This window comes from Saccopteryx leptura, chromosome 8 (assembly GCF_036850995.1).
Source record: "Saccopteryx leptura isolate mSacLep1 chromosome 8, mSacLep1_pri_phased_curated, whole genome shotgun sequence".
Taxonomy (NCBI): Eukaryota; Metazoa; Chordata; class Mammalia; order Chiroptera; family Emballonuridae; genus Saccopteryx; species Saccopteryx leptura.
In genome coordinates, this window is record NC_089510.1 from 84,097,191 (window position 1) to 84,110,941 (window position 13,751).

General features: G+C 38.9%; 1 protein-coding gene across 6 annotated transcripts in view; it reads left to right on the forward strand.

Annotated features, from left to right (window-relative positions):
• The window catches only part of PLD1 (phospholipase D1), a 337,459-nt gene that overhangs the window by 132,557 nt on the left and 191,151 nt on the right, over window positions 1-13,751 (forward strand). For all 6 annotated transcript variants that reach the window (XM_066347950.1, XM_066347955.1, XM_066347949.1 and 3 more), the window contains one exon: window positions 797-862. In XM_066347950.1, the coding sequence (XP_066204047.1) occupies window positions 797-862 (66 nt within the window). The remainder of the gene's footprint in view (window positions 1-796; window positions 863-13,751) is intronic.

The window sequence follows — 13,751 nt, forward strand, 5'->3', positions numbered from 1 at the left end:
CTTCAGAGATATGGCCCTACATAGAAGAGATTTTTTTTTTACTAGAAAATTAACAGAAAATTAGTTCTGTTTTGCCATCTGAAACTTATGGTCTGAAAGGGATGTTTGATTTCTCCTCTGTAGTTGTCATCCTATTTAAAAACATTTTAGAGACCTGGAATACAAACTTTTTAAGAAACCTAGACAAATAAAATGCTACAGTTGGGGGGTTACCATGTCTACATACATGCGGCTGAAAGTGATGAGCTGTGGCTTTAATAGCGCCTCGGCATGCACTGTTGTCAGTATCATTGACGCTCCCCCTCCCCCACTACTTTAATATTTTAAATCAGGGTACAACTTACTAAAAGGTCGTTTTTGTTTAACTTTCCTCCTTGTTTTTTCCTGAAAATCTGTTTAAAAATTGAAGTATATCTTTCACTAAATTCACTGTTAGATTTGAGGAAAGTCAGGTGTTTGATAAGATCAACAAATGCTTTAAAACCACCTACTGTGGGCAAGTCTCATGTTAGTAACTATGGAAGATTAAAAGAGTATACAACTGGGGCCTTGTCGGCAGTTCATAAAAGGCCTAAGCTTGGAAAAAGTTAAATCATGAGAAGAGATTTAAATAATGGTTCAAGGGAACTATGGAAATAACTCCTTAATAGTATTCAAGATTGCTTGTCCAGTGATAATATTAATAAATCACTGAATAACACAGAAGTTAAGATGGACTGATGATCAGATTATTGTCACTTGAAATTTTCTATAAGTGTGATGATGTTATCTCTTATCTAAAATATTTGCATTACAGAAACAACTGGAAGATTACTTGACAAAGTTGCTAAAAATGCCCATGTATAGAAACTATCATGCAACAGTAAGTACTATTCAGTAACTTAAATTTTGAATTTATAGGCCCTGGCCGGTTGGCTCAGTGGTAGAGCATTGGCCCAGTGTGTGGAAATCCCGGGATTGATTCCCAGCCAGGGCACACAGGAGAAGTGACCATCTGCTGCTCCATTCCTCCCCTCTGCCCCTTGTCTCTTTCTCTCCCTCCCCCTCAGAAACCCACATTCTTTCTCTTCCTGCAGCCATGGCTTGAATGGTTTGAGCAAGTTGGCCCTGGGTGCTGAGATGTCTCCATCACCTCACCTTAGGCACTGAAATAGCTTGGTTGCGGAACAATGGAGCAGTGCCCCAGATGGGCAGAGCATCACACTATAGGGGACTTGCCAGGTGGAACCCAGTCAGGGTGTGTGTGGGGGTCTGTCTTTGCCTTCCCACCTCCCCACCTCTCACTTAATAAAAACAAACAAACAATAAATAAAATTTGAATTTATAAAATTGTAAATGGTCAGCTAAATTTTGGATTATTTTATTAACACAGTACTTGTATCTACTTTGGGATTATTTCTTGCCTAAAAATAAGTGAAATAAGTACAAAAGTGATTTTTTTTTTTCCTGAAGCTGGAAATGGGGAGAGACAGTCAGACAGACTCCCGCATGCGCCCGACTGGGATCCACCCGGCACGCCCACCAGGGGGCGACGCTCTGCCCACCAGGGGGCGACGCTCTGCCCCTCCGGGCCTTCGCTCTGTTGCGACCAGAGCCACTCTAGCACCTGGGGCAGAGACCAAGGAGCCATCCCCAGCACCTGGGCCATCTTTGCTCCAATGGAGCCTCGCTGCGGGAGGGGAAGAGAGAGACAGAGAGGAAGGAGAGGGGGAGGGGTGGAGAAGCAGATGGGCGCTTCTCCTGTGTGCCCTGGCCGGGAATCGAACCCGGGACTTCTGCACACCAGGCCGACGCTCTACCATCGAGCCAACCGGCCAGGGCCAGTACAAAAGTGATTTGACAGCTAGGATCTAGGATATGGTGGTGCTATTTTAAGATATAAAATATAACTGAATATGTCTAGAACAATAGATTTATATGAACTTGAAATGCTGCTGCAGGCTAGATTGTCTAGAAACCAACCTTTTTTTCTTAGGCTTTCAGAATTATGTCCCAAAGCATTTCTGACCCTTAGGAGAAAACATTAAGTAGGAAGTAATGAAAACAGTTGAGCAGATTTGAATGCCCAAAGATTGTACGGAGCATTATATGAATGCCATCTGATTGACCTGTGACACTTATAAAAGGCCTGTGAAAGTGAGAAGCATGGGAAAAGCTAGGGAGAGCAGAAACTCGTGGAAAAGAAGAGAGGGTGGGGCTTGGAAGCAGCTGGGAGGCACACAGCGACCAGCATGGTGCAGTGGGCTGGGCTTCACAGGCGGCACCAGAGGACAATGCGCTCTGCCCTCTTAGGGGCCCTGGAAAGTGCAGTGTTTTTACAGGGTTATCCTTCAATTACCTACAGGCCCAGATAACTGAGGATGCACTGGATTATTGTATTTGTGTCTGTGTTTGTGTGAACTGTATTGCTGTGCAGTTGAATGCATGTCTGTGGTGTCAGTATAAACTTGAAAGTGGGTGCAGTCATGACTTGGATTCTAGTTTAGAGAATGGTATCACATAAACACTGCACAAAAGAGGGAAGCCCTGTGTATATTTAGAGAGGAAGCAAGAGCACCTGGACCCTTAGGAGTATTTTGGCAGCTCTGCCCTCTTGCTGCCTACCAGCATGTGAGGCACGCACCCAGCCAGTCCCCTGCACACACGAAGGACCTGCAGCAATTGCCCTGTAATGTTAGATGATAGACTTGAAGGAGCCTGTATACTTTCATAAACCCAGAGAAGAGTTTTCCCAGGGAAACCAGAAATCTGGGTTCCAACCAGAATATCTCAAGAGAAGGATGATGGGAAGGATTTCTTCCTTTTTAGTACTTGGAAACATGCAACTTGAAAGAATGTACAAGTAAAGTTATTACTGCTCTCATTACTAAAAATGCTGCTTCCTATTGTGTTCTCTGAAATCTGTTTTCATATATGCTGTTTTCTTTAATAGGGAACTATTTAAATGTGCACTAGGACCAGTATGCAGTGATTTTCCACTTGTTTTACTTTTCTGCCTGCCTGTGACTTGTACCTTTTTCTTTGGTTCTAGAACCGTATTTGCTGAGTTCAGTCTTCTCTTTCCATGTACGTTATTATATTTTGGATTCTAGTGTTGATTAAACATTTTTTAATGTTCGCTTTAATTTCTTTTTTAGTCATAAAAAATCTTTCCAAAGTTGATCCATATTGTACTTAGCAATTTCAGGATGTCCCCTAATCATTTCCTTTGGAAGGGAAAACCTGGTTATAACTGACTGAATATATGATATTTCTCATTCTTGATGGCTACTTAAATGATTCTCCCCAACAACAGAATTCTCAGAAGTGATTCAAACACAGAATATAATTTGATCTAATTTAACTCTCTGACATTATTTTACTTTCATACTAAGTGCAGTCTAGCCTGGAGATGAGATGTACACAGCCTTCCACATGTGCAGTCTAGCCTGGAGATGAGATGTATACAGCCTTCCACATTTCTGACATTATTTTACTCTCATACTAAGTGCAGTCTAGCCTGGAGATGAGATGTATACAGCCTTCCACATTTGTGAAATTAGATTGACATTTATGAGTCTCCTTTAATAATTGTGAGAAACATCAAAACTTCTGTCTTCAAAAGCATATTAACAAGTTATTTTCATATAGTCATATATAATTTATTTTTATTTTTCTAAGTGAAAGACAAACCTATTATAAACCTATTGTCCTTCAGCCAATAGGATAATGGCTCATAGGTCAAGGGATCAGATAGGATCTTATCCCTAATTTCAATACAATTTCAATGAAATTAGACTTGTACAGCTCTTTCATCCTACTTTTACATGGTCATTGGTTGGGTCAGTACAAACAACTTTCTTTTCCTCTAGGAATATGAAGACTTCCTTTGTTTATATTCCTCTTTTCCTCTTGAGGTTCTGAAAATCAGTCTCCTGGTATTCTAGTGGATTTAACAGCAGTTAGTCCTTTCAGAGATGACTGGCAGTTCATTCTGTTTTCTCTACTCATTTGTAGAATGGGGATATGTGTATTTGGCCTCTTATCAAGGCATAAATATGTTTTTTTTAAAAAGAAATATATTGCCTGACCAGGTGGTGGCACAGTGGATATAGTGCATCGGACTGGGATACGGAAGACCCAGGTTTGAGACCCCGAGGTCACCAGCTTGAGCACGGGCTCATCTGGTTTGAGCAAAAGCTCACCAGCTTGAGCCCAAGGTCGCTGGCTCGAGCAAGGGATTACTCAGTCTGCTGAAGGCCTGCGGTCAAGGCACATATGAGAAAGCAATCAATAAACAACTAAGGTGTCACAACAAAAAACTGATGTTTGATGCTTCTCATCTCTCTCCGTTCCTGTCTGTCCCTATCTATCCTGCTCTCTGACTCTCTCTCTGTTAAAAAAAAAAAAAAAAGATTGTTGAAAAAAGAAATATTTACTCAATTATACTATAACATATACAATTTCAGACAGGATTCCTTTTTTTTTGTTCTGAGTCGTATTGGTGTTGGCTACAGTACCAAGCCCACTAGCTGGGCATTTAAATTAATAACCCCAGAATGCTCATCTTCCAGGGAATTTAAAGGAGGAGTCATTGGGAACAATAAATGTACTTTTTCCTGACTAAAGGTTAAAATCTAGAAATGAAACAAAGTACAAAATTTCCAAGAGAAGGGCCCTAAACTGATAGGGTGATATTGCTAACTTCAAGTTAATTATCTGGCTCCTGAAACTTAGATTCCTTATCTCCAAGGTGGTGATTATCTTGAAGTTGCAGTCTTGAAGGTGAGAAATCTGAAACTAAAAATCCCACAGATTAGCAACCCTGAGCTCACATCTCCCTTGCTTTGTAAGATGAATAACTTTTCCTTGAGGGGAAGAGTGGGTAATGACTAATCAAGAGTGAGTAATGACTAATAAACACCATTGAGTGCTCTGTGGTGTTTCCATGCCAACAGAAAAAAGTTGTGCTGATTGAAACAGCAGCATCTGCAAATTAAAAGCGGTATTGTCATTCTCATGTGGAGTCTTAGAGTTAGGAAAGTGCAGAGGCCTCCGTCCAGCCTCCCAGTGTCCTCCACAGGTTAACTGCCCTCTTTTTCCTGAGCTGCTTTGTTTCACCTGGAAGGCAGCCTCTCCTGAGGAGCTGAGCTCACTTCCCACACTTACTACAAGGGCACTGCCCAACCCCACACTCCTGTTTTGGAGATTTCCCACTTGGCCCTCTCTTGAATTTTGTTACCTCAGGAATAAAGGGGGCCTCTGAACATTGCCCTTTCTTCTGATACAAAGACAGGCTAGAGAAGCAGTGTGTATGGGATTGCCAGGTAGTTTCTAGGGTTTGTTATTACCCTTAGGGCTTGTTTCTTGTGCCTTGACAGGGAAACTCTTTGCTCCTCTGTTTGGCTAACATACTTTTTGCAAATTCCCTGGGGAAAAAAGATATTGATTAGTATGTTATTCAAGAGATCAATAAGACCTATGAAATAATTGCCAGGCTAAATTAATGATTAAATTCTTACTCTTGAGAATACCTGCCCAAACAAGAGAATGAAAGTCTTATCACTAAAGATACATGAAGAAGTTAAGACAACAAAATCTCTGTTAAATTTCAAATTTATTATTTAGGCTTGCTTGTAAATTGATCTTGCCACATTTACTTCTTTTTTTTTTTTTTTTTTTTTTTTTTTTTTTTTTATATAATTTTATTATTTTTTTTTTTTTAATGGGGTGACATCAATAAATCAGGATACATATATTCAAAGATAACAAGTCCAGGTTATCTTGTCATTCAATTATGTTGCATACCCACCACCAAAGTCAGATTGTCCTCTGTCACCTTCTATCTTGTTTTCTTTGTGCCCCTCCCCACCCCCTATCCCTCTCCCATTCCCCCCTCCCCCCCCCGTAACCACCACACTCTTATAAATGTCTCTTAGTTTCACTATTATGTCCCACCTACGTATGGAATAATACAGTTCCTGTTTTTTTCTGATTTACTTATTTCGCTTCGTATCATGTTATCAAGATCCCACCATTTTGCTGTAAATGTTCCGATGTCATCATTTCTTATGGCTGAGTAGTATTCCATAGTGTATATGTGCCACATCTTCTTTATCCAGTCATCTATTGATGGGCTTTTTGGTTGTTTCCATGTCCTGGCCACTGTGAACAATGCTGCAATAAACATGGGGCTGCATGTGTCTTTACGTATCAATGTTTCTGAGTTTTTGGGATATATACCCAGTAGAGGGATTGCTGGGTCATAAGGTAGTTCTATTTTCAGTTTTTTGAGGAACCACCATACTTTCTTCCATAATGGTTGTACTACTTTACATTCCCACCAACAGTGTATGAGGGTTCCTTTTTCTCCACAGCCTCTCCAACATTTGCTGTTACCTGACTTGCTAATAACAGCTAATCGAACAGGTGTGAGGTGGTATCTCATTGCCGTTTTGATTTGCATTTCTCTAATAGCTAAAGAAGATGAGCATCTTTTCATATATCTGTTGGCCATTTGTATTTCTTCCTGGGAGAAGTGTCTATTCATATCCTCTTCCCATTTTTTTATTGGATTGTTTGTTTGTTTGTTGTTGAGTTTTATGAGTTCTTTGTATATTTTGGATATTAGGCCCTTATCTGAGCTGTCGTTTGAAAAAATCATTTCCCATTTAGTTGGCTTTCTGTTTATTTTGTTATCAGTTTCTCTTGCTGAGCAAAAACTTCTTAGTCTGATGTAGTCCCATTCATTAATTTTTGCCTTCACTTCTCTTGCCATTGGAGTCAAATTCATAAAATGCTCTTTAAAACCCAGGTCCCTGAGTTGAGTACCTATGTCTTCTTCTATGTACTTAATTGTTTCAGGTCTTATGTTTAGATCTTTGATCCATTTTGAGTTAATTTTTGTACAGGGGGAGAGACTGTAGTCCAATTTCATTCTTTTGCATGTGGCTTTCCAGTTTTCCCAGCACCATTTATTGAAGAGGCTTTCTTTTCTCCATTGTGTGTTCTTCGCCCCTTTATCAAAAATTATTTGACTATATATATGTGGTTTTATTTCTGGACTTTCTATTCTGTTCCATTGGTCTGAGTGTCTATTTTTCTGCCAATACCATGCTGTTTTGATTGTCGTGGCCCTATAATAGAGTTTGAAGTCAGGTATTGAAATGCCCCCAGCTTCATTCTTTTTCTTTAGGATTGCTTTGGCTATTCGGGGTTTTTTATAGTTCCATATAAATCTGATGATTTTTTGCTCTATTTCTTTAAAAAATGTCATTGGAAGTTTGATGGGAATTGCATTAAATTTGTATATTGCTTTGGGTAATATAGCCATCTTGATTATATTTATTCTTCCTAGCCAAGAACAAGGTATATTCTTCCATCTCATTATATCTTTTTCGATTTCCCTTAACAATGGTTTATAGTTTTCATTATATAAGTCCTTTACATTCTTTGTTATGTTTATTCCTAAGTATTTTATTTTTTTTGTTGCAATCGTGAAGGGGATTGTTCTTTTGAGTTCCTTCTCAGTTGTTTCATTGTTGGCATATAGAAAGGCTATTGACTTCTGTATGTTAATTTTGTATCCTGCGACCTTACTGTATTGGCTTATTGTTTCTAGTAGTCTTTTTGTGGATTCTTTGGGGTTTTCGATGTATAGTATCATATCATCTGCAAAAAGTGATACCTTTACTTCTTCTTTTCCGATATGGATGCCTTTTATTTCTTTGTCTTGTCTGATTGCTCTGGCTAGAACCTCTAGTACCACATTAAATAAGAGTGGAGAGAGTGGACCACCCTGTCTTGTTCCTGATTTAAGGGGGAAAGCCTTCAGTTTAGTGCCATTTAATATGATGTTAGCTGATGGTTTATCATATATGGCCTTTATCATGTTGAGATATTTTCCTTCTATACCCATTTTGTTGAGAGTCTTAAACATAAAATTGTGTTGTATTTTATCAAAAGCCTTTTCTGCGTCTATTGATAAGATCATGTGGTTTTTGTTCTTTGTTTTGTTGATATGGTGTATTACATTAACCGTTTTACGTATGTTGAACCATCCTTGAGATTCTGGGATGAATCCCACTTGATCATGATGTATTATTTTTTTAATATGTTGTTGTATTCGATTTGCTAGTATTTTGTTTAGTATTTTAGCATCTGTATTCATTAGAGATATTGGTCTGTAGTTTTCTTTTTTTGTGCCATCCTTGCCTGGTTTTGGTATGAGGGTTATGTTGGCTTCGTAAAATGTGTTTGGAAGTATTGCTTCTTCTTCAATTTTTTGGAAGACTTTGAGTAGAATAGGAACCAAGTCTTCTTTGAATGTTTGATAAAATTCGCTGGTATAGCCGTCTGGGCCTGGACTTTTATTTTTGGGGAGGTTTTTAATGGTTTTTTCTATTTCTTCTCTACTGATAGGTCTGTTTAGGCTTTCTGCTTCTTCTTGACTCAGTCTAGGAAGGTTGTATTTTTCTAGGAATATATCCATTTCTTCTAGGTTGTTGAATTTAGTGGCATAAAGTTTTCCATAGTATTCTACAATAATTCTTTGTATATCTACGGTGTCCGTGGTGATTTCTCCTCTTTCATTTTGGATTTTGTTTATATGAGTTCTTTCTCTTTTTTCCTTGGTAAGTCTTGCCAAGGGTTTGTCAATTTTGTTGATCTTTTCAAAGAACCAGCTCCTTGTTCTATTAATTTTTTCTATAGTTTTTCTGTTCTCTATTTCATTTATTTCTGCTCTGATTTTTATTATCTCCTTTCTTCGGCTGGTTTTGGGTTGTCTTTGTTCTTCTTTTTCTAGTTCCTTAAGGTGTGAAGTTAAGTGGTTCACTTGGGCTCTCTCTTGTTTGTTCATATATGCCTGAAGTGATATGAACTTCCCTCTTATCACTGCTTTTGCTGCATCCCATAGATTCTGATATGTCGTATTGTCATTTTCATTAGTCTGTATATATCTTTTGATCTCTGCACTTATTTCTTCTTTGACCCATTCATTTTTTAAAAGTATGTTGTTTAGTTTCCACATTTTTGTGGGATTTTTTTCCTCTTTTTTGCAGTTGAATTCTAGTTTCAAGGCTTTATGATCAGAAAATATGCTTGGTACAACTTCAATTTTTCTGAATTTGCTGATGTTGCTTTTGTGGCCCAACATATGGTCAATTCTTGAGAATGATCCATGTACACTGGAGAAAAATGTATACTCAGTCACTTTGGGATGAAATGTCCTGTAGATGTCTATCATATCCAGGTGCTCTAGTGTTTTGTTTAAGGCCACTATGTCTTTGTTGATTCTCTGTTTGGATGACCGATCTAGAGCCGTCAGCGGTGTATTGAGGTCTCCAAGTATGATTGTGTTTTTGTCAGTTTTTGTTTTAAGATCAATAAGTAGCTGTCTTATATATTTTGGTGCTCCTTGGTTTGGTGCATATATATTAAGAATTGTTATGTCTTCTTGATTCAGTGTCCCCTTAGCCATTATGAAATGGCCATTTTTGTCTCTGAGTACTTTTCCTGCCTTGTAGTCAGCATTATCCGATATGAGTATTGCTACACCTGCTTTTTTTTGGATGTTATTTGCTTGGAGTATTGTTTTCCAGCCTTTCACTTTGAATTTGTTTTTATCCTTGTTACTTAGATGAGTTTCCTGTAGGCAGCATACAGTTGGATTTTCTTTTTTAATCCATTCTGCTACTCTGTGCCTTTTTATTGGTGAGTTTAATCCGTTTACATTTAGTGTAATTATTGATACTTGTGGGTTCCCTATTGCCATTTTATATCTTGCTTTCTGTTAGTTTTGTGTCTTGTTTGATCCTTCTCTTTTGTTTTTCTATCTTTTGTTTTTATTTGGTTGTATTCCATACATCTTTCCACTGTTGCTATCTTTTTTATCTCATGTGCTTCTGTGGTGGTTTTTTCAATGGTGGTTACCTTTGAATAATGAAAAGGGTCCCTACCCTGTTCATTGTAGCGAACTATTTTGTGAGTACTTTTGCATTCCATCGTCCTTTGCTACTGTTAATCTCCATCTTCTCCCCCTCTTTCTTTTTGTTGTTGTCACAGTTTAAATTTGGTTTTATTGTGTTCTTCTTGGAGCTTTTACTTGCGGCTTTGTTTTTTTTTGTTCTTTGTATCTGATTGGAGAACCCCCTTTAGTAATTCCTGGAGTGGGGGTTTTCTGATGATAAATTCCCTCATCTTTTCTGTATCTGTGAATGTTTTTATTTCTCCTTCATATTTGAAGGATAGCTTTGATGGGTATAGTATTCGTGGCTGAAAGTTCCTCTCTTTCAGGACTTTAAATATTGGGGTCCATTCTCTTCTAGCTTGTAGAGTTTCTGCTGAGAAATCTGATGATAATCTAATGGGCCTTCCTTTATATGTTGTATTCTTCTTTTCCCTGGCTGCCTTGAGAATTTTTTCTTTGCTGTTGGTTTGTGTCAATTTCATTATGATATGCCTTGGAGTAGGTTTGTTGGGGTTAAGAAAACTAGGAGTTCTGTTTGCTTCTTGAACTTGAGGCTTTAGTTCTTTCCACAGGCTTGGGAAGTTCTCATCTATTATTTGTTTGAGTATGTTCTCCATTCCATTTTCTCTCTCTTCTCCCTCTGATATACCTATTATTCTTATGTTATTCTTTTTGATGGAGTCAGATAATTCTTGTAGGGCTATCTCATTTTTTTTAATTTTTGAGTCTCTTTCTTCTTCTCTCTGTTGTGCCTCAAGTTGCTTGTCTTCTATTTCACTAATCCTCTCTTCTATCTGACCTGTTCTATTAGCTAAGCTTGTTACTTCGTTTTTCAGCTCGTGAATTGAGTTTTTCATCTCTGTTTGATTTGTTTTTATAGTTTCGATTTCCTTGGACATATATTCTTTGTGTTCATTGAGTTGTTTTCTGAGCTCCCTAAATTGCCTTTCTGTGTTTTCTTGTATATCTCGGAGGATTTTTAGGATTTCTATCTTGAATTCTCTGTCATTTAGCTCCAAGGTTTCCAATATATTAAATTTTTTCTCCATAGATTTTTCCTCATCTAGCTGTGTTACCTCTCTTTCTTTTGTATCCATGATATTTGATTTTCTCTTCCTTAATGGCATCTGAGGGTGGTTTTGTTGATAGTATTAATGAGATTTAATAAAGAATAAAAAGTTTAAAAAAAATAATAAAAAAAATCGAAAAAAGTTGTTTTTTTAAAAAAAAATTAAGAATGAAATAAAGAAAAATAAAATAAAATAAAAATTAAAAAAAAAAAAAAAAAAAAAAAAAAAAAAGGAAATTATTCCCCCCCTCCTTTTTTCCTCTCCTCTCCTCTCCCCTCTTTCTTGTTAAAATCTTGTGGTGGACTGTGAATTATAACAAACAATGCCTGTGATGGAGGGCCTGAATTGGGGAAAAGTAATAAAGGGGCAAACAAAACAAAAAAACAAAAAAAAAAAAAAAAAAAGAAAAAAGAAGAAAAAAAAAAAAAAAAAGAGCGTATGGACCCACAAAAAGCAAATAAGGAAAAAATTTGGGTCAAGAATAAAATGATTTGCTTTTAGGTGTTGGTTGTCTAAGAGTTATGATGAGAGGATTAAGAGGAAAACGGAAAAATGGGGGGACAAATTACAAAATTACTATTGTATTTAGTGGAACAAGAACTAGATAATATGGAGAGCCAGGGATGGGAGCACTGCTAGTGAGTTAAAAAGGTGAAGTAAAAACCCCCCAGAATGCCACAAACATAAGTTTGAGTCCCAGATAAGATAATTTGTTTGTTATTGAGGTTTGAGTGAGAGGAGATGTAAAGGAGAAAGGAAGAAACTAATATAGAGGGAGAAAAGAAAGAGAGAGAGAGAGAAAAAAAAGAGGGAACCACTAAAAGAAGAAAAAAGAAAGGGGAGAGAGAGAGAGAGTTAAGGGTTTTGGAGTGCAACCCTCATAGAGAGAAAGGAAGAGAAGAGAAAAGATAATGGGAGATGTAACACTTATGGGTAGTGTAGTTCAAGGAGAGGAGAGAGTAAGACCGGTAGAGAGTTAATCGGCCAAATTGTAGGAGGAAAAAAAAAGTATCAAGAATGAAGATAAGAGAAACAAACGAACAAATATAATAAAATGGGATAGGTTATAAAGTCTGCAGATTATTCTTGATTTTGAGAGGTTATCTTCTTGCTTTTTCTTTTCTCTCCCTCTTCCTGGTCGGTGACTCTGTACCCCGGGTTTTGCCCCTTTGCCACGCTCATGTGGAGGTTTGCAGTTGATAAGTCTCTATGGCAATGTCATGTATTGTGCTTTAGTCTCGTTGGCAGTCTAGGCTATTAGCATTTATAGGCTCCAACAGTGAGAGAGTCCGTGTTCCTAGAGCCTTTCTCCTAGTCTTTCCTTCCTCAATTAGTAGCCTGATAATCCAGCTATGGGGTTGCTGCTGCCTCTGCCTGGATAGTAAGAGGCTCAAAGAGCTGGCAACTCCCCACTCTATTTCCACTCAGCACAGGGCTCTGGGTAAGGCTCAGTCAGTCAGAGCTGCTAGCATAATCAGGCGGGCTTTCCGGCCATTCAAAGACCTCTGGCTCTGCCACTCTGTCCGGTAACACAAGCGGGTGCCCACTTCCGGGGCGCTTGGAGGAAACTCTCACTCACTGGCTGCATGCGCAGACCAGGATATCCGTCCAGCAGTCTCACGCTCTGAGTGAAACCCCCAACCGCAGGGAAAAGTTGCAGCGTTGGAATTGAGTCTCGCTCCGTCCCCGTGCGCGGCTTTTGCAAGGCGCTGGGGCGGCCCGAGATTCCGCTTTGGCCCGCACAAAGGCCCCTGACTCTGCTCCTCTGTGCGATAACACGGGCATGCACTGCCGAGGCACTCGGAGGAATCGCTCACTCCTTATCTGCGCGCGCAAACCAGGATATGAAACACCCTCCGGCACGGAAAATCTCCACCGTTGGAATTAGTTCTCACTCCCTCCCATGCGTGGCTTTCCCAGGGCGCTGGGGCTGCCCAGAGACTCTGCCCTCGGCCCACAGAAAGGCCTCTGACCCTGCCTCTCCGTGAGGCAACACGGGCACTGACTCCCGGGGCCTAGGAAGAAATCTCTCGCCCACTAACTGCGCACCAGCCAGGAGACCGGGTAAAATGGCCGCGCCGCTTGTCTTTCTTTGTTTGGGTTTGGCGCGAGTGTTAGCTTGTATTGCCCGGGTTGCCACAGGATCAGATTTTCCTCGGCTTGGATCTCCGTGCCACAGCCTGGTTCGGCCGTTTGTTTCGCGGCCTGGATGTATTCACCCCCTTTGCCCGCCTCAGTTTCTATATTCACAGTTACCAGAGAAAGCCGCCCTGTTTAGGTTAGTGAGGAAGGCGGAGCATTTCTTACTCCCTATTTCCTTCGGGGTTTGGTTATATATTTAGCCAATTTTTCACTCAATCATACCTTTGGGTGTATTGCGAAGCATCTGGAAGCTCCAAGTATAGGTTTTTCTGTTTCTGGTTGAAGATCTTGTTGAGTTTTGGGGGAGATTTATCGGTATCGCTTCCTACCCCGCCATTACTCTGACGTCATCTCCACATTTACTTCTAATCTGATATATCTGTATTAAAATATTTATTGCTTTTGTAGTAATATAAAGTTATAGTAATTAAATATATAGAAATATAAAAATATTGAAGATATATCATATAAAAGTAATTAAAAGGATATTAAAAATAATTATTAAAATTAAGTAAAGTTATGCCAATTGAATAGGAATTAATATAGTGGCTTAGTGCCATAACTCTGTACTGTGATAAACAGACTCTGAC